This window comes from Canis aureus, chromosome 4 (assembly GCF_053574225.1).
Source record: "Canis aureus isolate CA01 chromosome 4, VMU_Caureus_v.1.0, whole genome shotgun sequence".
In the NCBI taxonomy this organism is placed as follows: Eukaryota; Metazoa; Chordata; class Mammalia; order Carnivora; family Canidae; genus Canis; species Canis aureus.
This window is the reverse complement of record NC_135614.1, coordinates 75,148,501-75,171,845: the sequence shown is the minus strand read 5'-3', so window position 1 is coordinate 75,171,845 and position 23,345 is coordinate 75,148,501. Positions and strand designations below refer to the sequence as shown.

Here is a 23,345-nt window from a genome sequence, read left to right as displayed (position 1 = left end):
GGCTTGAGGATTTTCTCTCCCTATTCCTCTCCTCCTCCCCTTCTGCACTCACTTGCTCTTTCTTTAAAGTAAACAAATAATTCTTAGACCAAAACTGTGAGAAAACCACCTATCTTAGAAAATTCTGAAGGTCATATATTTTTAAAATTTAATCTATTTGCCCTCTCATTAGTCTGTGGCAGCTTCACTGTGTGCTGATTCCAAAGGTTAAAGTTGATTCTTTAACAAATTGTAAACCAACAGAATTTTCTTTTTTCTTTCCTTTTCTTTTTTTTCTTTTCTTTTCTTTTCTTTTCTCTTCCTTTCTTTTCTTAATAACAGTTAACTTTGATTGGCTTGCAGTCCCTAAACTTGTAGCGACAGGTTGGGGAAGGGAGGCTGGGCTGGCCCTCGCTTACACGTGCAGCACTCTGAGGACTAGCCAGGCCAGCTGGGGATAACAGAGACCTGGCTGCACATGAGGAGATCGCAAAAAACATTTTTGCAGAGGAGACAGCCTAAAGTCCACTATAGGGAATGTTTAGCTGAGGAAAAATATTCAGGCAAAGACAGCAGGACTGAAACAGGTATGAAACATCTTCACAGTCTCCCCACCTCTTCCTGGTGGGTCTAACTCTTGTTAGTAGAATCATGACCGGTCACCCCAAAATGAGCCGGGAGCACGTCTCTGGTCCTGGAAACCATCGTCTGGTCCTTTGACCTCTATTGCTATTCTCAGTAGACAAAAGACTACTGTCTTTGATATGCTCTAATATGAGGTGTGGTTATGATTAAATTGATGCCTTTAAAAAAGACACAGAGCCAATGAATTTCATTCCCTTTAGAGTATCCCTTTGGAGGTACCATATACTTATTCCACCAATGCTGCCTTAGTTCAAGCTTTTTAAAAAATTTTTTAAAAATTTTTATTTATTTATGATAGTCACACACACAGAGAGAGGCAGAGACATAGGCAGAGGGAGAAGCAGGCTCCATGCACCAGGAGCCCGACGTGGGATTCGATCCCGGGTCCCCAGGATCATGCCCTGGGCCAAAGGCAGGCGCCAAACCGCTGAGCCACCCAGGGATCCCAGTTCAAGCTATTTTAGAATTTTTTTGGAACTAGTTTTTAAATATCTGCAATGGTGGCCCTCTTCTTTCTTAGTGTCCACATTTTTTTTCCTTTATTTTGTAAGGGAGGAGGGACAAAGGGAAAGGGAGAGAGAATCTTAAGGAGGCTCCACACCCAGTGCAAAGCCTGAGCTGGGACTCGATCTCATGATGCTGAGATGGTGACCTGAGCTGAAATCAAGAGTCAGACGTTTAACCAATGGAGCCACCTAGGCGCCCCATGCATTTTTTTTCTTTTTAATATCTTTTCCAAACAAGTTTTTTTTATTAAGATAAGATGAATGCTGCCAGCCTCGTTAATACTATTTTGGCAAAATTAGGATGAAAACTTGGTTACGAGATGAAATTTCCTATGTGGTTTTTGAACTGCCTCTGACACGATCTCCATACTTAAAAAGCTATCTTGGGAGATGACAGCATCATCTGTGCCTGCTAGCCACTCATTTGATAGACTCCAACTTGGATGTTTAGGTTCTTTTGGTTATTAAATGGACCAACTAATCCACCAACCAACCAGTCAACTAGCAAAGGCTTCATTAATTCATACCCACATCTTGGAATTTCCACAGATGAGGTTTTTGTCTTGGATTGCAGAGGAGGCTTTGAAGGGGTTTCTCCCTATGCCTTTCTTGTTCTCCCTCTCTACATCACCCTGTTCCACAGCCACTCACCTCATCTGCGATGCACAGGCCTCCTCGTTCTCGCACCAGCTCAAAGGCTTCCTTTAAAAACCCCTTTGGGTACTGAACAACTCCATTCACCCCCTGCAAAAGACCAAACCAGGGAGTCCTATAATAACAGCATAGCCCTTTGAAACTATTAAAAAATGAAAGAAGATAGATCATTATCATCATTAGCATTAGTAATACCAGCAATTTTTTAAATGGTCTTTAGAACTGTTCCAACTATGGGTGAATAGAGGGGCCATTACTCTTGTGCCATGACTTTTGGGAAAAAGACACAAAACTTTTTTCTCTTCTGAGATTAGAAACAAAGTAGATTAAGGGATTTGGTAACATTAGAGAAAGGCTCCCCCTGATAGTGTGGGTATTAAGCAACTAAAGATGGCTGGGGTTTCCTTTTCTTCAGAATTTTAGGAATTCAATAGTTTCATCTATCTGTTCAGCCCAAGAATACAGGAGATAGTTTTTGAAGGTCAGTAGAAAATTGAGGGCACTCTTTTTTTTTAAGGAGCCAAGAGAATGAATTGAATTTGGAGAGGGACGCAGCAATGGTCACTTAAATATTTTGGAATTCTCTAGAATATATGAGTTAAAATGCTCTGATAATTTGAAAGTCAGCCCAATTAAGGTCTAAGGTCAGTATACCCACTTGAATTGGTTCTGCAAAAAATCCAGCAATTGATTTGGCCACAGAACTGTTCAGAGTATCTTTGAACTGTTCAATATACTGGTCTTTTGCTTGGCAGCAGTCTGCAAAAACAAGAACCACAAACAAACGAAACAGCATTTGAAGATGTGAGAATGGCATTCAGAAGAATGGGAAACCATAGAAAAAAGGAAATAGGATGAGTAGATTGACTAGAATCCTGAGAATACAGTAAACAGAATGTGAGGATATAGAATTCTGAAGAGGGGACATTCTTTCAGAACAACTTGTACTTTGGTTTGAGCAGAAAGACGAGGATAGCCATAAAGACATAAACAAACCACTTCAGTCATTTCCATCTGGGGAAAAAATGCCCCGAAGTATCACTGAGTCTGGAATACAGAGCTGTTTCACCTAAGGTTACTTGTCCTCTCAACTGGGTAGATCTAATTCAAAAATAATTGGAGTGTGGATTTAACCTATTTGGAAATAACTCTATTTACCTTTTATTGCCACTTAATCTGATGTACAGTTTTAAAGCTACAGAGTGTCTCAGTCTTTAGAGTTAATAAATATGTTTATAGAACAATTGGAGTCTGGTCTAAAGAAGAATGTACTAGAGCCAGATAATGTTCATACATGGGAGCAAGAGAGAGGAAGCCTTCTCTGGAATACCAAGAGTCTCAGATCAACTACATCTACACTGGTTGAACCTTCAGAATTTTCATCCACACCTCTGATTCTAAACAGCACCACACAGTTTCTGAACTTAAACCCATATCCATGGATAGCAGTAGGGGTGCTGAGGGACATGTGGATGTGACGGAAGCCCTGGCCCCAGGGACACTGAAAGCCATCTGGGAGGAGAGCCACCACCTCCCATCCTAGTACTTGCTTAGATGCATGGATGTAGTCTTAGTTCTTGAAGTCTAGAGATAAGGGACAGAAAACTTCTGTCATCGTCATCAAAACTGAAGCATAAATTATATTTTATACTTCAGATCTTCATTTAAAAATGGGAAAAATACTGCCTGGCCTTAAACAGACTTTAACGTACATGTGACATTGGGGAAGTTTGCTTGAGAGGTACTTGATGTCTTTGCTTACTTGGAGTTAGAGGTTGGAAGTGTGAAGAAGTAATGAAAAGGATATCAACCCCAGAAAGCACATTTTTAGTATCGCTTAAGTTGTTTGATGAGCAGGATATACTAGCCAAATAAATTTCTGCCTCTGGAGCCTGGATTTTTAAATTTTTATTAAGAAAAGAAGAGAAACATCCAAAGATGACTCTAAAGGGTGGATCATATGTTCAAAAAATATAATTTGGAAATTTAGCAAGCTTATCTGTAACTAGAGAAATCAAGGGTGGAGCATAATCAACCCTAATGGCTTAAATTTGGACAAAACAGAGAGAGAAGGTTTTGCTTAAGCCTGTGATAGACCTTTCATGATTTGTCTCCCACTGACCACAAATTCAGTGATGAGAGGGGTCACCTGCTGTAATCAGCTTCTTATTTCATTTCACATTTTGCATTTCCTTCCTGAGCTCATTGCTGTAACTCCAGGTCAGGCTGCTTCTGGAGAGAGACAGTGGTGCAGTGGCGTCACCATGACAACACCAAGGGTTTAAAGAATGGATGTTCTCCTGGATACCATGCAAGCAACAGAGTAGAGATGGAAGAGTTTTTATTTTAGCCAGAGGTACAGAAGCAGTTAAATAGAGTCAAAGGCCAAGAAAGAACAATTCTTAAGGAAAAAAGAAACTCATTTCACAAAAGGTGAAGGAAGAAGAATGACATGATTGGTCCATGGCCTGGTACATTGTGGGACAGTGGGCATTAGATGGTGAATGTCATCACAGGTTACATCTAAAATTCAGGGTCTGAAAAGAACACTTGGAAAGACAAAATCCTCACCAAAGGACAGAGGAAGGAAATGAAATCTACCACGGCAATAGCTACATCAGGCTCACAACATGGACCTCTGCTTATGCCCATGGGGACCGTGATGACATAATCTGGAGGTGAAAGAACTTCTACCAAGATTGGCATCTGTATGTGCCCAGCGAACGAACCCTAAGAGGAATTGAGAACTAGAATCTTCTATACTCAAAGTACTTACACGTTGGCTTACACTTGCAAACATATGAATCTGCTTTTTTACGATAAAGACCAGACACTTCTCGGTTCCCAAAAGCCCTGGAGGAGGCCGCCGTCCCTTTTTATATTATATCAGCCTTGTCTCTTGATGATATGAGTTAAGAAAACAGCTGACCTCAGATATGCCAAGGACAACAGTTCAGAGAAGCCAAAATGTGTTTCTGTCACTATCATCTAGCCTCCAGATGCCCCTAGAGAGATGACCATGGGGTTCTAGTATTTTTAACCTGGCCCAGAACCAAGAAGCCCTCAAAGAGGGAAGAGGCAGAGAGGATGGAAAGGGGGAGGGACACAGAGTGGGGATGGAGGGAAATGGCCATCTCTTGAGAGCTTCTGCCTGCTAAGCTCTGTGCTCGTGGTTTTGTGGTCAGATTGAAGTCTATGAGGTGCATGAAACCGATATTAATTCTTGATGCCATCTAGGTAGGACACACAGGTATGGCTCTAGGGGTACACTTAGCATTGCTATTATCTGCTTTCCTGTACAGAAAGCTCTCTTCTCTTGATCTATGAAGCCTGGAAATAGGGGACAGGGGGCAGGTACTGCTATCTCTATCTTACAAATGAGAAAACTGAAGCAAAGATGGAGCATTTGCTCATAGCTGAACCAACCGGGGCTGGGAGCAGCATCTAGGTCTCCTCACTTCGAGGGTCTTCTCAATCCTGGCCAGCAGCAGAATGGGGAATTATTTTCACCCTGGGTTCACCTGCTGGGATGTCAGTGTAAACAAGGATGGCCATAGGCCAGGGGCACTGGTTTGGAGTCCGAAGGCTTGGGGTTAAGTCCTAGCTCTCCAGCTTCCCAGGTGTGGACCTTGGTTTCCTCATTTTAAAAATGGAGAGTTGTAGGGGATCCCTGGGTGGCTCAGTGGTTTAGCTCCTGCCTTCGGCCCAGGGCAAGATCCTGGAGTCCCGGGATCAAGTCCCACATGGGGCTCTCTGCATGGAGCCTGCTTCTCCCTCTGCCTGTGTCTCTGCCTCTCTCTCTGTGTCTCTCATGGATAAATAAATAAAATATTAAAAAAAAATAAAATGGAGAGTTGTATATATAGCTTTAAATTTCCTTACAGTTTTAAGTTCTGTGACCAAGACATCTTCTTTCAGGGCTCATTCTTTTATCCTCCTACCTCCATTTTGCCATTATCCCATCTGAATTTTAAGGAGCCTGTGAATTTTCTTCCTTTCAAAGCTGATTTTGAAGACTTCCATTTGTATTCTTTTTCTCAGCCCTGTGAGTCAGACTATTCCATCAGATATCTTCGGCAGAAGCATTTAGCTCTTTCTTTCCGCACTACTTAGGAGCAGCTTATTCAGAGGTGCTGAACTGTGCCAAGAAGCATGAGGTGAGACCTGCTGATTAGCAAAGAAGATTCTGCTTCCACGCCTCCTCTCTTGGTAAGAATAGGTAAAGAATGCAAATAAAAATGCAGTAAGTGAGTGGAAGCTTTCCTTTGGAGAATGCCTTTAAAACTTTTGCAAGACATGTCAGCAGCCTTGGGGGATGGCCTTAAGTTTTGACAGCTCTCATTTTGGCTGGCATTCAGAGTCCCTGGGGGAGCTTCTTGACTGGAGTTTTGAGATTGCTAAAAGTATTCATTTCCTCTCCCTTTCACCACTGGGAATTGGTAAACAACCCCACCAACTTTGTTTTCTTTTAAAATTGATAGCAGAGCTATTGCTAATAGAGCTAACAGAGCTCCTTTAATTAAGTGCCAAGTGCTAGTCTGTTTAATTTAGCCCTGTTAGCATGAGATGCTCTTCCTCACGGTCAGGTAACACAGTGGTAGGTAGCAGGCATGAGAAACGTTGATTTGACGGGCGGGGGGCGGGGGGGGGGGTAGGGTGTTAGGAGGGGTTGGAGTGGGGAAGTGGCTTTCTGGTTTTGTTTCTTTTGGCTCTTCCCTTTTCCTTTTTTTCCCCAGATCTGTTCACTCAGGAATGGTTCAGCCTTTCTCTAGTTTGCTTACCCCTCCCGACCTTCCACCACACACCTCCCTCCCTGCCCAGTTGAACCTGGTGCACAGCTGCATTTCCTAATTGTTTGCACTGGAGAATCTCGACAGTGGCTTCCTCCCCAAGGGCCACGGAAAACATCTGGGCACATTGTCTGTAAATGACAAAAGAAGGATTTTGGCAAAATGTGAAGACTAGGTAGCCAATTTGAGGAGCATGTGATACTGATCAGCGTAAGAGGGCTTCTTAATTTGGTATTGAGACTCCTCTCCTACCTAGGATAAAACCCTAATATTTTGGTTTGAAAAGATAATTTTTTTTTTCTTAGAAATCAGTTATGTGGGCACTTCACAAAGGAAACTGATTTCGTGTCAGCCTGGAAACAACTTGCTCAAGAGTTAGTTACGAGCATCTGAAAGAGTAGGAATAATCATATCCGATTCTTTTGCTGAGGTGGGCATAGCAGGTGAGAACAGAAGGTGAGTACAAAGATGGTTCTATAGGAATCTTATGCTTTCAAGGCTCTGAGAACTAATTTCAATGCATTTATTTGTAATTTACTTGATTTTATTTAAAAGCAAAACAGAGTTTAAAAGTCTCTATCATTAAATGTTACTCAGACACTGGAGGCCTTTCTGATAAACATTTCCTCCAAGTGGGCTTTGGTTCAACTAAGTCAAATTCAGCCCCTGATTAATGGTAGGCTTTATATTCATTTCTGATCCTAATACCTGGACAATCTGGTCAATCATACCATATACCCAGCAGCCTTTAGAGAAATAAGACAAAAAATCTCAAAACTCACTGATTGGCAGCCCAACCCACTGGAGAGCTCCGTTTTGAAGGGCCCTACATTTGTCAAGCCAAGTGTGGAAGAACTGCCCCCATGGTAGCCTCCTCTGCAGAGAAGCAACAGTGAGAAGATGGGGTTAGGTTCATTTTTCTTTGGTTTCTGGCCTGTGGAATGCCAAGTAGGACAAAAGAGAAGATCCATGAAGGCTAGGGAGATAAAATAGAACACTATTAAAATGCAACTCTAGTGAGTTCTAAGAAATCTTCTAAGGCCATGCTAGGAGGATTTACTTCTTTGTCTTTTCTTCTGGGGGCATAGACTTGAAACTGGGAAAGGAAGCTTTGGAGAACATCTGGGCAAGAACTCTAATCTTCATCACTGCCCTACTCAGTTACTTTTCAATAGCGAGACTCATTTTTAGCAACATGCCAGTAATTATATATTCAGTGAGTATTAGTCTTCAAAACAGTGACCTCGGGAAGCCACATCTTTGTTCCTGTAATGTGGCTGTTGCACAAACGCCACATAAGCCACTTTATTTGGCATATGAGAAACATAGGTTTTGTTTCTCTTTGAACCTGAAACTACTGTATTTAGTATAAATCATCCTAATCACCAGTTTTGGCTTCAACTGGGTTTTGACAATTCCCCAAATCAAAATCACCCTTACATGAGGATTTATGACTATTAAGACTATTCAAAAGGATGGTCATTTATCTTGAAGGAGGAGACACAAACGTGTTGAAACATAGTAACACATGACTGCTTTGAATAGATCAACATTTATCTTTATTTGGGTAAAACATCAATCACATTTTTTATTACCGTATTTCTTTGATAATAAACATTTCCTTATGCCTATAGTTACTACATGTATGTTTTTTTTTTTTTACTACATGTATGTTTTATATGGGATGTGCAGTATCGGATGAGCTGTGGTAATCAAATATTTTGAATTGAGACACAAATTATGGCCAGATAGGTGACAGAATGGGACTCTCTTCATTCTATCTACTTTTACTAAGTCACTCTTTGACATAAACCTTATTATAAGAACCTATTTCTATGTGCTATATAAAATTACCCAAAGGAGGCAACTGCAAGCAAAATGCTTAGTTTTCTATTATTTTTAATCCTAATATAGCTACCAAGTGTTTGTAATTAATCTATTAAATTATCAATTTTCAAAAGTCACCTGAAGAAGCAGAAACATGCATCCTCTGAAGTTAAAGAAAATAAAAGGTAAAAACCTAGTGCAGCTGACACTAGGAAGTAGAGGGCTCTTTAGCATAAGCAGAGATGAAAATGGGCCCTCTGTCATATCATAGAACATCTATGGGTATCAACCAGTCATTCACCACTTGGCATACCTTCAAAGTTAAAAAAACTGTCATATGACCATCTGTTTAATTTTATAGAATGATCTATGACATAACTAGTGGTACTCCAAGCTGTTTGTACCCAAGTCAGGGAACCCTGCCTCGTATCAGGCCAATTTAGATGGAGTTATTCAGTCATAAAATTCATTCGACTGATTCTGCTCTAAAACCTAAAATTAGGACATCTGGGTGGCTCAGGGGTTGAGTGTCTGCCTTTGGCTCAGGTCATGACTACTGGGTCCTGGGATAGAGGCCTGCATCAGGCTCCTCACAGGGAGCCTGCTTTTCCCCTCTGCCTGTGTCTCTGCCTCTCTCATGAATAAACAAATACAATCTTTTAAAAACAACAACATAAAATTAGAATGGTACTCCTGGGAAAGTCCCCTTCCCCTTTGGGCTATGTTTTAAAAATGCACAGTTAGTGTTGGAGCAAGTCAGTGTTATTAAAATTGGTTATTCCAAGGTGTGATTACCTGAAAGAAATAATGTCTGTACTTTTTGAGTGTGCTCTGGCCATCAGCATGGCTAGGTCATTGGCTTCGGAGCCACTGTTCACCAAGAAAATGACCTGGAGGGAAACAGAAGACACATGGCCTCATAGATGAGTTTATTTCCTTTTGACCTGATTAATTCAAAATTGCTAAAGACTGTATATCCCAACCTCTAATAATCAAGGAGAGTTACCTTCAGACAAGCAGTCCCATCATTGAATTACTACATTAATTCTACTGCTTTTCACTCAACAGCTGCTAACAGCTAAACATAAAAAAAATGGCTAAGAATTATCCCAATTATGAAACATCCCAGGCTTTCACTGGCTCTATTCAATGCTCTGCAAAATGCCAAGATGAGGAGACTCGCTGAAGGGTATGGAGTGATTGGTTAGTGGGTGAGTGGATCTGAAGACTGGTTGCTTAGCTCCTGAACCTCAACCAGTCAACCAGATTCTGAAGGCTTGGACAAGATCCTGCAGCCCGAGAGGATGCCCCAGCCTGTCTGTTCAGTGTGTATGAATAGAGGATCTAGATAATACAGTAAAATAATAATAAAAGCTAAAACCAGGTACTGGGCACTGTTCTAGGTACTACATATATTAACTCATTGAATCTGGAAATGCAAATCTTGGCCAGCATTTTAACATCTCTGTTCAGTTTAAAAAAACTTTCAGTCATTTCAGATGCAGAAAACATCTCAATTTAGCAAGACTAAGTGCATCTTAGATTGAATGAACTGAATGGGATATTAATTTTATTAAAAAATGGCTCCATTCCATAAGAGGAAACATGCAGATAACTTTGTAGAGGGGCCCTGCAGCGAAGAGATGAAAACTTCTCGAAGAACATAGAGGAAAGTACATAGAGGAGGGCTGGGGCTTTGGCTAAGTGACTTTTACAGACAGGTGGCAGCGAGGATAACCTCCAAGGAGAGGCAGAGGCTTGGAGATGATGAGTGAACATTGGCTGGCTTCACCAGCAATTCGTAAATTCCTATCTTCTCTTTGATTCCTTTCAGATTTGGCTATCAGCTCACCATTTCAGATGTTCAATGCATGACCCAATTTCCCTGTTCATATTCCTGCTTCCTTGGGCAGCTCTTCTGGGATCATGAGACTCCTGTTCTTTCGAGAACGTCATACCTTTAGAGGCTCAGGAAGAAGTGCTGAAAGCTTCTCTGCAAATTCATGGATTGGAGGGTGGAAGAAGAGGGTACTTGTATGCCATAGGCGCCCAAGCTGATTTTGTGCCACTGCATTTACCTTCCTGGATAAACAGGAGAGCAGAGTTCCCCATGCTGCCAGTGGGTATGTTCCTCCCAACACACACACACTGGCCATTGAACCCAGACATATAGCTATTTCTCAAATGGTTTCAAGAGACTGATTTCATCCACACATGAGAAAGAACTCTAACCAGTAGAGCTCTCTGGCAATGGGATGGGTGGCCTTTAAAGATAATGGGTTCTTCACCAAGGGAGGTGTTCAAATGGAGACCAAATGATTATCTCTTAGGGAATTTTGGAAGAAAAAAAAATCCTACTTTAGGACATAGAATCTCTTCTACTTAGGTTTTCGTGTCAAATACCCTTTGAGCAGTTTGGAAACTAGAGATGACCACATGTCACCCTGGGTGTCTTTTCATTTATTCTTTAAGGAATCTATTGTGTACATGTATACGGGAGCAACACTTCTTCCTTCAAAGGAGATTCCAGCATCTGACTCCTAATAGTGGTCAGTGTTGGTGAACATTTTGTAGCTATGAAACCATATTCTTTGAAGGATCAGAAGGTTCATGTTGAAGGACAGTAAGAACTAACTGTAGACAGATACGTAGGACCTGACTAAGAATGTCTTAGAAAGATAGGACAGGATGTTTGAACTAGATCTCTAAAGGACAGCAATGGCTAAAGTTAAACACCAGTTCTGTTTGTTATTAATAGCTGTTCAAAAAAAAAAAATCAGTTCAGTGGTTAAATAAATAATAATTAAATAATTTTGAGAAATACCAGATCAAACAGATTTCTTTACTGCAGGACTTAACAGTACTTTTGTTAGTCAAGTAAGCATTGTTTCTCTCCAGGAGGGAGCTATAGTTTAAAGTGCTTTTAAAACTTATTTTTTCATGGGACACTTTACCAACTAACCTCTCCTGCAATCAGGGTTCCATGATTCACTTCAGAAAATTGCAAAATATTAGTAAACTCTTAAGCAGAAGAGATAATTGATAAAAGTATTGTTTAACAAAATAAAACATGTAAGTCACATGAGGGTAGAATGGAGGGGGGCAGACCGGTAATGGTGAGGCCAGCCTGGAGGGCCAGGTGGCCTTCCAGGTGTGGGAAGAGAAGGGCTCCTAGGAGGCCGGGGTTAATGGGATTTCGTGGGGGCCCAGTAGGAGAGGCATTTCAGAGGAGGGAAAACTAGACCTCAGTATCAGGTTGGCAAAGGCAAGTGAGAGGCAGGGATGTGACAGAGATGACTTCACCATTCTTGCCTGTAACATCAGGGAAACTCTAGAATTAGTTGAGAAATGTAGCCAGTGGCTACCCAGCTCCTGGCAGAGGACCTTCACAGAGTGGGAGGCACATGTGTGCTTTGAATAAATGAATATGTAAATAGAAACAGTATAGTGGAGAGTGTGATGGGTTTGGCCTTGGTAATGCTAGATTTCAGCTGATGGTGGAATATCATGGGGTGGGGGTGTCCTGGAGGCTGTGGGAAATGTGGGGCATCCCAATGCCCACTTTGGATTTATTAGAGTTGCAATAGTAGCTTGGCGAGGGGTCAAGGTGGAAGAAACAGAGCCGGGGAAGGCTGCTGTAAGTGTCACTAACTGACCAGGAAGGGGGAAAAGAGGTGGGGCCCGTTCTATGGGGGAAGTAATAAGGCACGAAGGAGCTAGAGAGAAGAGCAGAAGGCTGAGGAACAGGGCTGGGACACCCAGAGGCAGGAGGTCAGAGGGCAAGCTGTAGAGTCAGAGGGAGATCCGGAGAAGCACAAAGGCCTGGAAAGCTAGTGAGCGGCCCACTAACAGGGACAATGTCCAACATCGTTAATAAGAATATTGAAAAAAATTTTCTCTACTTTGTTCTTCCTTTCTTTCATGTGTGCTTACCGTGTGTTTTACACTGCATCGGAAGTTTATTTTACATGCTCGTTAGGACCTCACGTGGGACTAGTACCTCCCGAGGCAGGAAGGAGGAGGCTGTGGGAGGAATAGGTGAGGCTAGACCCTGCAGTCGCTCCTACCACTGGACAGCTGCTGGAGGGGAAGACCCTTTGCTCCGGCTTTAACAGAAGGACCCGAACTTACTCAATTTATTTTGGCTTGCTGCTTTATTTTGGTCTCACTTTATGTGAGTTTTGTTGGCCAAATGATTAAAGGCAAGAAGGAATAGGCATTAAAATGAGAGAATGGCATCAAAAGCAAAAGGACCACAGAAGAAACTGCCCAGGGCATTTATGTGGATGACCAAGGCTCCAGAGAATCTCAGGATTAGTAGATCCAAACATTTCTAATGCAAATTTTTAGCTATGATTACATCTCTCTCTCTCACCATCTTTTCTTTCCTCATCCATTGGTCAGGGGTGAGGAAGATCCTTAGGCTAGAAGTGATTTCTCATTTCATCATCCCACACACCCCCCACAGCCGCCCCCTAAGGTCTCTGAGAACTCCTGCCTTTCCCTTCTTTCTGCCTTTTCCCCTTATTTCTGCCTTTTCCTCAGTGCATTGCTTCTCTCTGGAAAGCTGTTACTAGTAAAGACAAGCACACACATACACAGCAACAGTCCAATCACATGGTATACGCCACACGGCATGAGAATGAATAAAAATCTTGCATTGTCAAGAAAACAGAAAGCACACTGTTAAGATTTTTGTTGTTGTTGTTACCCAGAAACTAGCAGGGAGCTATAGCAGGGAACAGCCATAGACTGGGATTTGCCTCAGGAGAGAGAATTTTTAACCAGAGTTCTGAATCACTAACATCATCGTTTAGCCTGTTTTCCATATATCCTTCTGGAGTGAAAACACTGGAATTTTAAGGATACTCACGGGTGACAGTGACCCACACTGACAGTGACAATCCCAGAAAAGAAATCCAGGTATCTGTTTCCCTCATAATCAAATAGCCATTCCTTGTGACCCTGGTGGAGCAACAAGGGCTTTGGAAAATACGCCGTCAGTATGGGAGAAAGATGTTGCTTGTGGATCTCCAGGACACGTTCATAGGTGAGAGACTGTAGATAAGGAAGATGCAAGGGTTAAGATCTCTCTTTTCCTCACCTCCACATTTCTTACAAGATCAACAGCAGGTTCAAAGGCAGGGTCTTTCCTCTCTACTGACCCAGCAGCGTAAGGCTGCTGTCCTGTGCCCGCAAGTGGGTGTATTTGTCCCGTGTCCTCATTGCCCCAGGTCCTTCCTTCCTCTCACATAGGGGAAATTATTAATGTGGCCCTTCCAACCCTTTCTAGATCAAATATGATGAAGGAAGCTGAAATGGTCTACGTCTCAGTGGAAAGCCTTTTCTTTGAATTTATTTAAGCTGTAGGAAAAATAAAAAGACTTTAGAAATAAATGTCTGCAGTAATGTCTTTTCTTTCTTTTCTTTTCTTTTTTTTTTAGAATGAAAAGAAAATGAAATGCTGATGGTGTTCATGTCTTTCATTGTCAAAACTTTCTCCTATACTTCTCTTCTTTGTGGGTCCCTCCTGACTATTGACGCTATAATTTCTCACCTCTGAGTATTACATAGGATAAAGGGGTTGTAAAGGAAGGGAGGGATGAAGGGAGGAAGGGAAGAAGAGAGAGAGAGGAGACCAATATTTCTTAGTCTAAGAGCAAAGTTATAACTTTTTATTTTGGAGGGAAGGACTCCTGCAGGTCAGATCACACGTTGCTGTATGAGATAGCCTGAACAACATTTTTTTAATTAATTAATTAATTAATTTATTTATTTATTTTCTAAAGATTTTATTTATTTATGAGAGAGAGAGAGAGAGAGAGAGAGAGGCAGAGACACAGGCGAGGGAGAAGCAGGCTCCATGCGGGGAGCCCAACATGGGACTTGATCCTGGGTCTCCAGCATCAGGCCCTGGACTGAAGGCGGCGCTAAACCGCTGAGCCACCTGGGCTGCCCCTGAACAACATTTTAGAAAGCAGGTGTGTGCCACCACGTTTGTGATATGTGTATTTGTGTGTGTATCTATATTTATATCCCTGTGATACAGCGCTAGTCTCTTCCTTGTACTCTTGGTCTGTCTCTGCTCTGTCTCTCACTCACACATGCACAGTTCATGCAACAGCATTGAGTGGGTGGAGTAAGAGGGTTCAGATGCTCCCAGTGACTTAAAGGATAGAGAATCTAGGATGCTATGGTCAGGGGCAGGCAGGGCCGTCTGTGGGTCTTTCTTGGGGAAACCATTAATTTAGCCCTTTCAAGAAGAACCACCTTCTTGGGTTTCCCTAAAGTTCTGACTCTTACCTGGTATTTTTCAGGTGTGAAGTCACATGGAGGCATTCTGGGTTTTGTATGAAGGCCAAGCTTGGTCACAGATGTCCAGAAAGCACCTACTAAAGGTGAAGTGAGTTAGGGTCCTCAATTATACAGCAAAAAAGCCCGTTTATAGAAATCACCTATAGTAATTTGAATCAGGATCCTTAGGCAATTTGGTTGATTTCTTAGTTTAAAAATATGATGTTCAAATCATTTGATCATCATTTAATGTTCAAATCAATCTTTAGTTTGGTTTTAAAAACTGAGGTATCTCAATACAACATTTTCTGGAGGAAAAAAAGAGTTTCTTTCAAATCTAGTCAACAAAAGATTTTTGGGGGAAGTCTTTGTTTTTCCTGCTGTGGTCCCTCCCGAGCTTCCCTGCACACTGCCTCGTGGGCTACATTTCTCTCTACAGTCCACTAAACTTCTGCCACTGTGGTACATTGTGTTGCTGGAATAGATCTTAGAGGCATTTTCTAAGCTTTGAGCTGCATAGTTCCCAAATCCTGGTGCCAGTCCCATTCCTGATACCTGATACAGGTTGGCTTTCAGTAAACAATGAAGAAACAGCTGTTGACTATCCTTAGAGAGAATGAGGAGAGGTAGGTGCTAGGCAATGTACTACAATAGCAAATACATGCAAATAGACCTGGAAGACAAAACTTTCCTTCAAAACACAGCATAAGGACCATGACAACATAGAACCAGACCAAACCACGGCAAAGCAGAGGAATCATTTATATTTGGAGCTAGAAGGGGGCCTCAGATTTTTTTGTTGTTAAATGCTCATTTTATAGATAAGGAAATCAGCCCCAACTGGTGAATTACTTTGCTTAAGCTCACCAAGCTAGTTAGCTGCAGAACCAGAATGAAATTTCAAGTGTCTAGCTCCCAGCCTGCTTCTCTTTCTCTCAATCTCTCTCTCTCTCTTTATATTATATTTAAATTCAACTTGCCATCATATAGTATAACACCCAGGGCTCATCTCATCATATGTCCTCTTTAATGCCCATCACCCAGTTACCCCATCCCCCCCCACTCCCCTTCTGCAATCCTTTGTTTGTTTCCAGGATACTTCTCCTTTTCTCATTCACTGGCCACCTTCACCTCTCCTTTCCAGCACAGGCTTTGACCTATCTATAGCAGTGGGATAGGATAATGGATTTATAGAATATCACAGCTGGAAGAGATGTTTAGAGACCTTGTAAGTACTCTTAGAAAAGAATACTGTTGCTTTTGAAGATTCAAGGTCAGTATCAAGATCATTTTACAGGTGGAGAGAGCTGAGAAAATCATGCCTCTTATTCAGCATGAAGGTTTGAATCCATAGATGAAATGTTGGTGTTTTGTGTGGTTATGAAGTCACAGTCCTGAGTAACACAATGAACAATTATGCCTCTAAATGAAGCTGGAAAGTAACAACTCTGAATATGTTTTCTTTCAAAGAGATCTCATTCACTTTTCTGCTCTAAATAATCACTAATGTCATTAATTTGCTTTTACTTTAAAAACAAGTGACTTTAGGCTATCCATGCATAGAAATGAGAAAAAAAAAACAGCTTAAGTTTTCTGAGAATTTCACCTTTTGAAAAGCTTTCCATTGTGTCTCTCTGCATTAGATACTCTTTTGAAATGGAAAAAAAAATATTCTGAGTGTTTCTAAGAATTCAAATTCCCTTCACTCCTTCAGTCCCTTCTTCCTGCCTACACAATTGAAGCTGCCCATTGAAAAGGTTGTAAATTCTCTTGACTCCAAAGTTATAGGGATTCTGAAAGTAGGCCAGGAGGCGGGCAGAGTTTTGGAGAAGGATTTGATAAAGAAGAGCCCAAATTTCAAACAGTCAAGGTAGGTTTATTCAGTCCTTCGTTCACCAAACTGATAGGAATGTGATGGTGGAGTGAGGGCTCCAAATGAAATACATGAAAGCCTATCTGAAGGAAGGAAGGAAGGAGAGAAGGAAAGAAGGAAGGAGAGAAGGAAGGAAGAGGGAAGGAAGGAAAGAGGGAGGGAAAGAGAGAAGGAGGAAAAGTGGGAAGGGGGAAGGAAGGAAAGAAAGAGGGAAGAAGGGTAGGAAGAAGGGAAGGAAGAAATAGCACAAAGAAAGAGGGAAGGAAGGAAGCAACCAAGGAGGAAAAAGATAAGTCAGTAGAGAAGTGAATCTAAATAATACCTCACAAGTTATCGCCTTTCATAGCTCTCCTCTCACCAAACAACCCAAAGTCAAAACTAATAGTAATGATAATAACTGATGGACATAAAGAAACAAAAAGCCTTTAGGTTTCATTATCTGCTAGAAAAAAATGTAAAATCTAAATATCTGGATAATTGTCTGCATTCTTTATTCCTAATTAGCCTCTGTTTTGAGGACATCACAAGAGTCAGGGGTTAATAAACTTTTGGGTTCTTGGAGATTGTGGGTGCGTGTGTACATGCATGTCTGCGTGTTCACGCCTGTGGGCTGTGCACGTGGGGGGGAAAGACAGCCCCAAGAGAAGTAGGGGAAGGGATGACTGTGATCTGGGTTCATAAAATGAAATGCCAGGTCTATTTCTGTATAGGCATTTTTAAAATTTCTTTTTTGTTGTTTTAACTGATCTTATGTCACCCTTTCAGGCCTGATGCTAAATACAGATGATAGCTAATGATTTTCATTCAATTCACTAATTTCCTTTCCAGGTCACCTGGACGTCCCAAGACATTTAAAGGTGGAATTCTCTTTGGAGAATTGCTGTTGTATAATAAATGCAAATTATAAGTGGGTAGTTGGGTTTAATTTTCCAGCTACCTAATTCTCACAGAGTTCCACAACAGTGTCACCCTAACTTGGTTTTCTCTCTCCAAAAATCATAGTATCAAAAAGTGAAAATCTGTTGTGGCAAGATAAGGGAGGGAAATCAATTTTTGTGGGCATATGAAAATTCTGGGGAGGGGGATATTCTCTCTGTAATGATAAAGAATTTTCTAACATTCCTAGCCTGTTTCCAATAGAGAGAGGGTATTTAACAAGGTATTCCTCACTCTTTCAAATTAAAAAAGGTATACATTATTTAATACACAATGAACATAGTTATAGAACATTAAGATGATTTATCAAAATGCTAACTATGCCTTATTTGCATAGTGTAATCGTAGCTTAAAAAAAAAAAACTTGCCACTTGAGACATCTCATTTACTTAGGGTAGCCAAGGAATTAAAAAAGAAAGATCTTATTCACCTAAGAGCCAAGGGAGGGAGAGATTACATACTGGGCATTTGCAGTTTTGAGAAACTTCAGTAGGGTTGAGGGTTAGAGATGCCGCCTACCATGGAGGTGTGTTGAGACTAAGTTGTAGTCTGGATAATTGAGGGACTGTGGTTGGCTGGGGAGAAATGTTATGTCATCTGCTTCCAGACTCAAGAGGGGATCCTTTTCCCTTCATAAACTCTTCCACCGTTTGCAGGAAGTTACCACAGATGGTCACAGGTGTCCAGAAAGCACCTACGTCCTACCCAAGAGGACGTTTGGCATTGATCTATAGTGCTTCAGTCCCTCTGAACCGTGTGTGCTCAGTGACAGGATAATCACATCAGGTGCCTGCCTCCCACCAGTGAAGCTAAGGGATGGGCACAAGACCTCTGAAGGGTGAACAAGGTGTCCCCTCTTTAGGATCTGACATCTTTTTTTTTTATTTTAATAAATTTATTTTTTATTGGTGTTCAATTTACCAACATACAGAATAACACCCAGTGCTCATCCCGTCTTGAGCAGATAACCTGCCTGGAAAGAATGGCTGCAGGACCCCTCAGAGCCATGACTTGCTTATGAGGCTGTTCCTGCTAGGAGTTATTTCTATCCCTGCCGGACCTTCCTGATGTCTCTTCATGCCCACCCCTGCCCACCTCCTCACCTGCCTGCTGATTCTTTCAGTTCCCCCTCTCCATATGTTTCCCATCAATGCCTTTTGCTTGTGTGAGGCAGGGCAGTTGCATGTTGCAGGACAGTTATTCACAAGCAAGAGCTCTGCCCGATTCTGAAGCTGATGGGTCCATCTGTCCTCTTGGGCCTTTTGGGAACAGGCCTTCTCTTCCTGGCCCTTTGCAAGGGTTAAGTCAGTTCTGCAGATGGCAGCAAGGGCTGCCTAGAGCAGAGCAGGTGGGAGACTCCCTTTAGGGCTCATTTTAATATTTTTCTTAGAAAAGGCTTCGCAAGAATCTTGGGAGGTTTCTCAGCTGGAAATGGCATCATTTGCCATTCATCTGCCCTCCTGCGCACCCCTCTTGTGATAAAGTAGGCAGACATATGGAAATAGTACTTTTGAGCACATACCCCATCTCCCTAGAAATGAAATATGTTTAACAACTATAATTAGCAAGGAAGAGATATTTTCTGTATTCTTTTACACCCAAACAAATTGCTTCTGTAACTCTGTGCACATATTTGCCCAAAGTGATTGTGCATATCAAGCACAGGCAGAGTTGAATACTTTACCTACCCAAATACCATACAGTCTATATGCAGGTGCTATACTAGGATGGCAGCATATTTATCTTCACCTACCTGTCAACACTTAATACCTGGTGTCCTCCCCATCTCACGCAGACCCTGCCTCTTTCCTCCCCCATTCTACTTTTCTATCTTCTTATCCCAATTTGGCTTTATTCGTGGCACGTATCTCTACTGGATGTTTTCTTGTATTTATTGGTTTGTCTGTTTGTGCTCTGTCTCCTCCACTAGGATACAACACAAAACCATGGCTTCTTGCTCCCCGTGGCTTGGTCTACATATGGGTGCATAGTAGGCACTCGAGCACTCTTGACTGAATGTATATTTTGCACACAGCAGGTTCTTAAGAAGGCTGTAGTCAGTGAATGTGTGTTTGGATGAACAAACACAAGCAGGAATATGTCAGGTACAATAGGTCAGAAAGCGGAAATCAAGCCCCACAGGTTCTTGAAAGGCCAGGTAGAGCATGGCATTCATGTCTACATGGCCTAAGGTTGCCAGGGTCCTTTTTTCTGTAGTTTCCTTGGGGCAGCTCTTAAGGCATCCCCAGTAATAGTTCAAGACATTTCTAGGCAGTAAGCTTCACCTGCTACCACCAGCCTGTTGTGGCCAAGATCACGTATCCGAGAAACCACCAAGGAGCTGACACCGATGCAAATGCACGAGGATTTATTTACCGGCTCAAGCTTGGGCCCAAGTATACTCCACACAGCGGTGCAGGGGCTTAGACCCCAAGGGGGTTACAGCTGGGTTTTTATGGGCTGGTCTAGGGGATTTTCAGAAAGGGTGGAGGAATTTTTTTCATTCCGATATGGGGGAAAGGGTGGGAGGGTTTCTTAAGATCTGTTTTCCTTCCAACACAGGATTTTCTGTCTCTGTCAAGGGCATTCTGAGCTCTGTTTTCTTTCTGATATGGGATTCTCTGTCAAGGACATTCTGCAGTTTTTCCTGTAAAGTTCAGCTCTTATTCCCAGGGGCCTGAGATGGCTGTACTTGTGCTAATGCCAAACTTGAGGTGGAATGGCTTTAATTTTCTCGGCCTCCACAAGCCCAGCTCCACAATTGTCAGGGGTCAGTCCAGGAAAGGGAAGGGGGGCCAGAAAGGGCATTCTCTCTTGGTCTGCCCGCAGTTGGTACTTGCAGCATAATATCCTCCTTATCGAACCCAAGACTCTGGGTGTAATTCCAGCTCCTTCTCAGAAAATGATGGGGTTAAATGATGTTCTGGCAAAAGACTCATGACTGAGGGAAAAGAGAAACCCAAACAGGGTTGGAAGAAGAGTAGATAAGGAAGGGTCTGGTGGAATCATTCTGACTTGGAGTTAGACAGACCTGGCTTTAGGTCCCAAGTTGTCACTTCTGTGTTTCTGTCTTTGACCAGCTTTCTTAATTATTTTTATTCTTCTGTCTCCCCATCTGTGAAATGGGTTAATAATACTAACAGGTCTGGTTGAAGATGAAAGGAAATAATCATCTAAAGCATGAGGTGTATTAAGTTTCAAAGAATAGCAAACAGGGGGATAAAAAACAAACAGGAGAGGAAGGAAAGGCAGAGAAAAGGGAAAGATGAGAAAATGAAGATCACATTGATCCTAATGGGGGACAGAAGATGATTTCCTGTACCCGATTAGGGCTTGTGAGCATATGGAAACCTGCAGACAGCTGCTTATGCTAGCGTTCGGCAGAGGGGAATTGGGGGTGAGGTGAAGAGATTCAGGGAAAATCACAAGCACGGATCATAGAATACATAAAGCCACCAATGGCTGGTGACCCCAGGTCTTCTCACACCTTCTGTTCCCACAGGAGAGACAGTCTGTGTGGAAGAAGAAGGTTCAGGGTCTAGTCCTTGCTCTTGGGTGTCTCTGGGGAAATGGCTGCACTCCTCTGAGTCTGTTTCCTTGTCATTGCTTGAGATGATGGTACTACCTCCTGGGGGCAAGGTGGAAATTCATGAGGGGCTTTATGTCTTCTGAACTCATCATCCTTGAGTATCTATTTATTGCAGCTAGCAATTTTGACTTGCTTTCTTTCTGTTTATTCTTTATATTACAGCTAAGATACCACATTCTTTTCACTTTGAAATTGTGCATACTTGGGTTTTATTATCCATGAATTTCATTCCAGGGCAAGAAGAGGGCACTGCAAAATACTGGGCACGGACAGGGGGCATGGATCTGCTGGGGTGAGGACTACTCTGTCAGATGGCCTGTCTCCAAACCCCCATCCAGGCCTTATCCCAGAATCCCAGGCAACAGACTCTGAGCTCAGCTCTGCCCTGCCCCCCCGGGGACCCCCAGCTGACCCACGTGCTCTTGGTTTCCACTCACGGCTCAAGGAAGGGCACATCTTGGGGGTCCTGGGAGAGGAGGTCTGTTGGTGCAAAGCTCTCAGCAAGTGTCTCCAGGCTGGAGTCATCCCTCTCAGTTCGAGAGCGAGTACCCGTGGAAGCAGGTCGGAGGAAGGGCTCCAACTGCTCACTGGCCAGCTGGACTTTGAGTCTATGGACTCAAAGGATCGAAGGGGAGGAGCTTCTGGGGAGTGGGGGGAGTTATGGAGTGGTTATTGGCCTCACTTTGGACAAGCCCCAGAGATTCCAGGGCAGCGCCAGTCAGTGCCTCGGGGGATAGGAAAGAAAAGGTGGCAGAGAGAAAAGAGAAAGAAGGCAGGCAAACAAAGTCAAGGCCTTCTGGACCAGTTTTGTTAATTTTCTGGTCCGGTAGGGTTTTCATCAGAATGGGTGTTTCTCTGTGAGGGTGGTGGTGGCTGCTGAGGGGAAGGCTCAAGATATGGTTGAAGTGGTCAGAGATTGAGAAATGAGGCCTATGAATAGGAAAGAGAAAAGGAGGATATGCGTGAAGTGAATGGAGAGACATTGGTGTTGTTGGTATTGAGGGTCTTTAAGGAAGAGAAGAAGAACTATGGGACGGGGGTACTCTGGGGAAGGAGTAGGGACACGAAATAGCTAAGAGGGCTCTGGACAGCTGTGCATCCGAGCAGGGCAAGAAGTTGAGACCTGAGGAGTCAAGGTGCTTTATTTTTATTATATTTTAATTTCTAAAATTCCCATTTGTCACTCCTGCCTACCCCACTCCTAATCTCCATAGGCAACCATTTCATGTATTTAATATGTATCTTTTGGTTGGTATGTATTCTTGTAAAATGTGTGTTGTTTGGAGTGGATGCATTTTTAAGTTATATAAATGTGTCCTTTCTTTTTTGCTCCGAGCCATGGTTTTGAGACCCATTCAGATTGCTGTAAGTACATCTCTTCCAGGCTTCCAGCTGCTGCGGCCTGGGAGTCAGTGTGCCTGAGCATGGCAGTGCCTAAGGGGGTCAGTGACAAGGGCATTTGGAGCTTGGTAGGGAGGAGTTGCTGGGTCTCAAACCCATCCCTATGCGTGGAGGGCACAGAGAGATGGGAGGAAGGCAGGCTGCTCTGGATTGCCAGGTGGCAGCTTTCATAAGCAGAGGAACGTCCAAGGCTTGTCTTGGGCAGCCACAGGACAAGTAGATCTCTACATCTACCCACTAGAATCGCAAAACTTTCAGACGCCTTATCTAGGTATAACTGGATTCTTTCTTAGAGTTTCCATCTCTCAGGTATACTATCCAGATGGTTTCAACAATACTCTCTCAAGGCAGCGTCTTTGGAACAGCTCTCAGTGTGGGAAAGATGAGCAGAACATATATTTCAAGGACAAAGGAGGGGGTGAGGAGCTTCTAATAGCCTGGGTCCAGCTCTCAGGGCCACAAGTGGTCTAGTCCTCTCCATGACCCCCTGCAACAGTGGTGGGGGACAAGTGACACCACATAAGTGTGTTGTGCCCAAGATTGTGAATCCGAGAAACCACCAAGGAGCCGACACTGATACAAACACACGAGGGTTTATTTACAAGCTCGAGCTTGGGTCCAAGTATACCCGACACAGCGGAGCAGGGACTTGGACTCCGAGGTGGGTTTCAGCTTAGTTTTAAGAACTGGTCTCGGGGACCTCCAGAAGGGGTGGAGCAATTCCTCTAGTTCTGTTTACATTTTGATATGGGGCCTTCTAGGACGTTAAGCTGCAAGCTGTTTTCTTCCTGTAACTGAAGTAAGGTAAAGTTCAGCTCTTATTCACAGGGGCCTGGGATGGCTGTACTTGT

General features: G+C 42.7%; 1 protein-coding gene across 2 annotated transcripts in view; it reads right to left on the bottom strand.

The window, feature by feature from the left end:
* Window positions 1–21,699, bottom strand: part of AGXT2 (alanine--glyoxylate aminotransferase 2) — a 35,499-nt gene extending 13,800 nt beyond the window's left edge. The window contains exons 1-9 of one of the 2 annotated variants that reach the window (XM_077896255.1): window positions 21,531–21,699; window positions 14,705–14,793; window positions 13,275–13,459; window positions 10,360–10,483; window positions 9,197–9,291; window positions 7,357–7,450; window positions 6,612–6,705; window positions 2,443–2,543; window positions 1,782–1,874 (exon numbers count right to left, since the gene is read on the bottom strand). In XM_077896255.1, the coding sequence (XP_077752381.1) occupies window positions 1,782–1,874; window positions 2,443–2,543; window positions 6,612–6,705; window positions 7,357–7,450; window positions 9,197–9,291; window positions 10,360–10,483; window positions 13,275–13,459; window positions 14,705–14,793; window positions 21,531–21,618 (963 nt within the window). In that variant the 5' untranslated portion in view covers window positions 21,619–21,699. The remainder of the gene's footprint in view (window positions 1–1,781; window positions 1,875–2,442; window positions 2,544–6,611; window positions 6,706–7,356; window positions 7,451–9,196; window positions 9,292–10,359; window positions 10,484–13,274; window positions 13,460–14,704; window positions 14,794–21,530) is intronic. The other variant, XM_077896256.1, reaches the window with a different exon arrangement.
* Window positions 21,700–23,345: the final 1,646 nt, after the last annotated feature.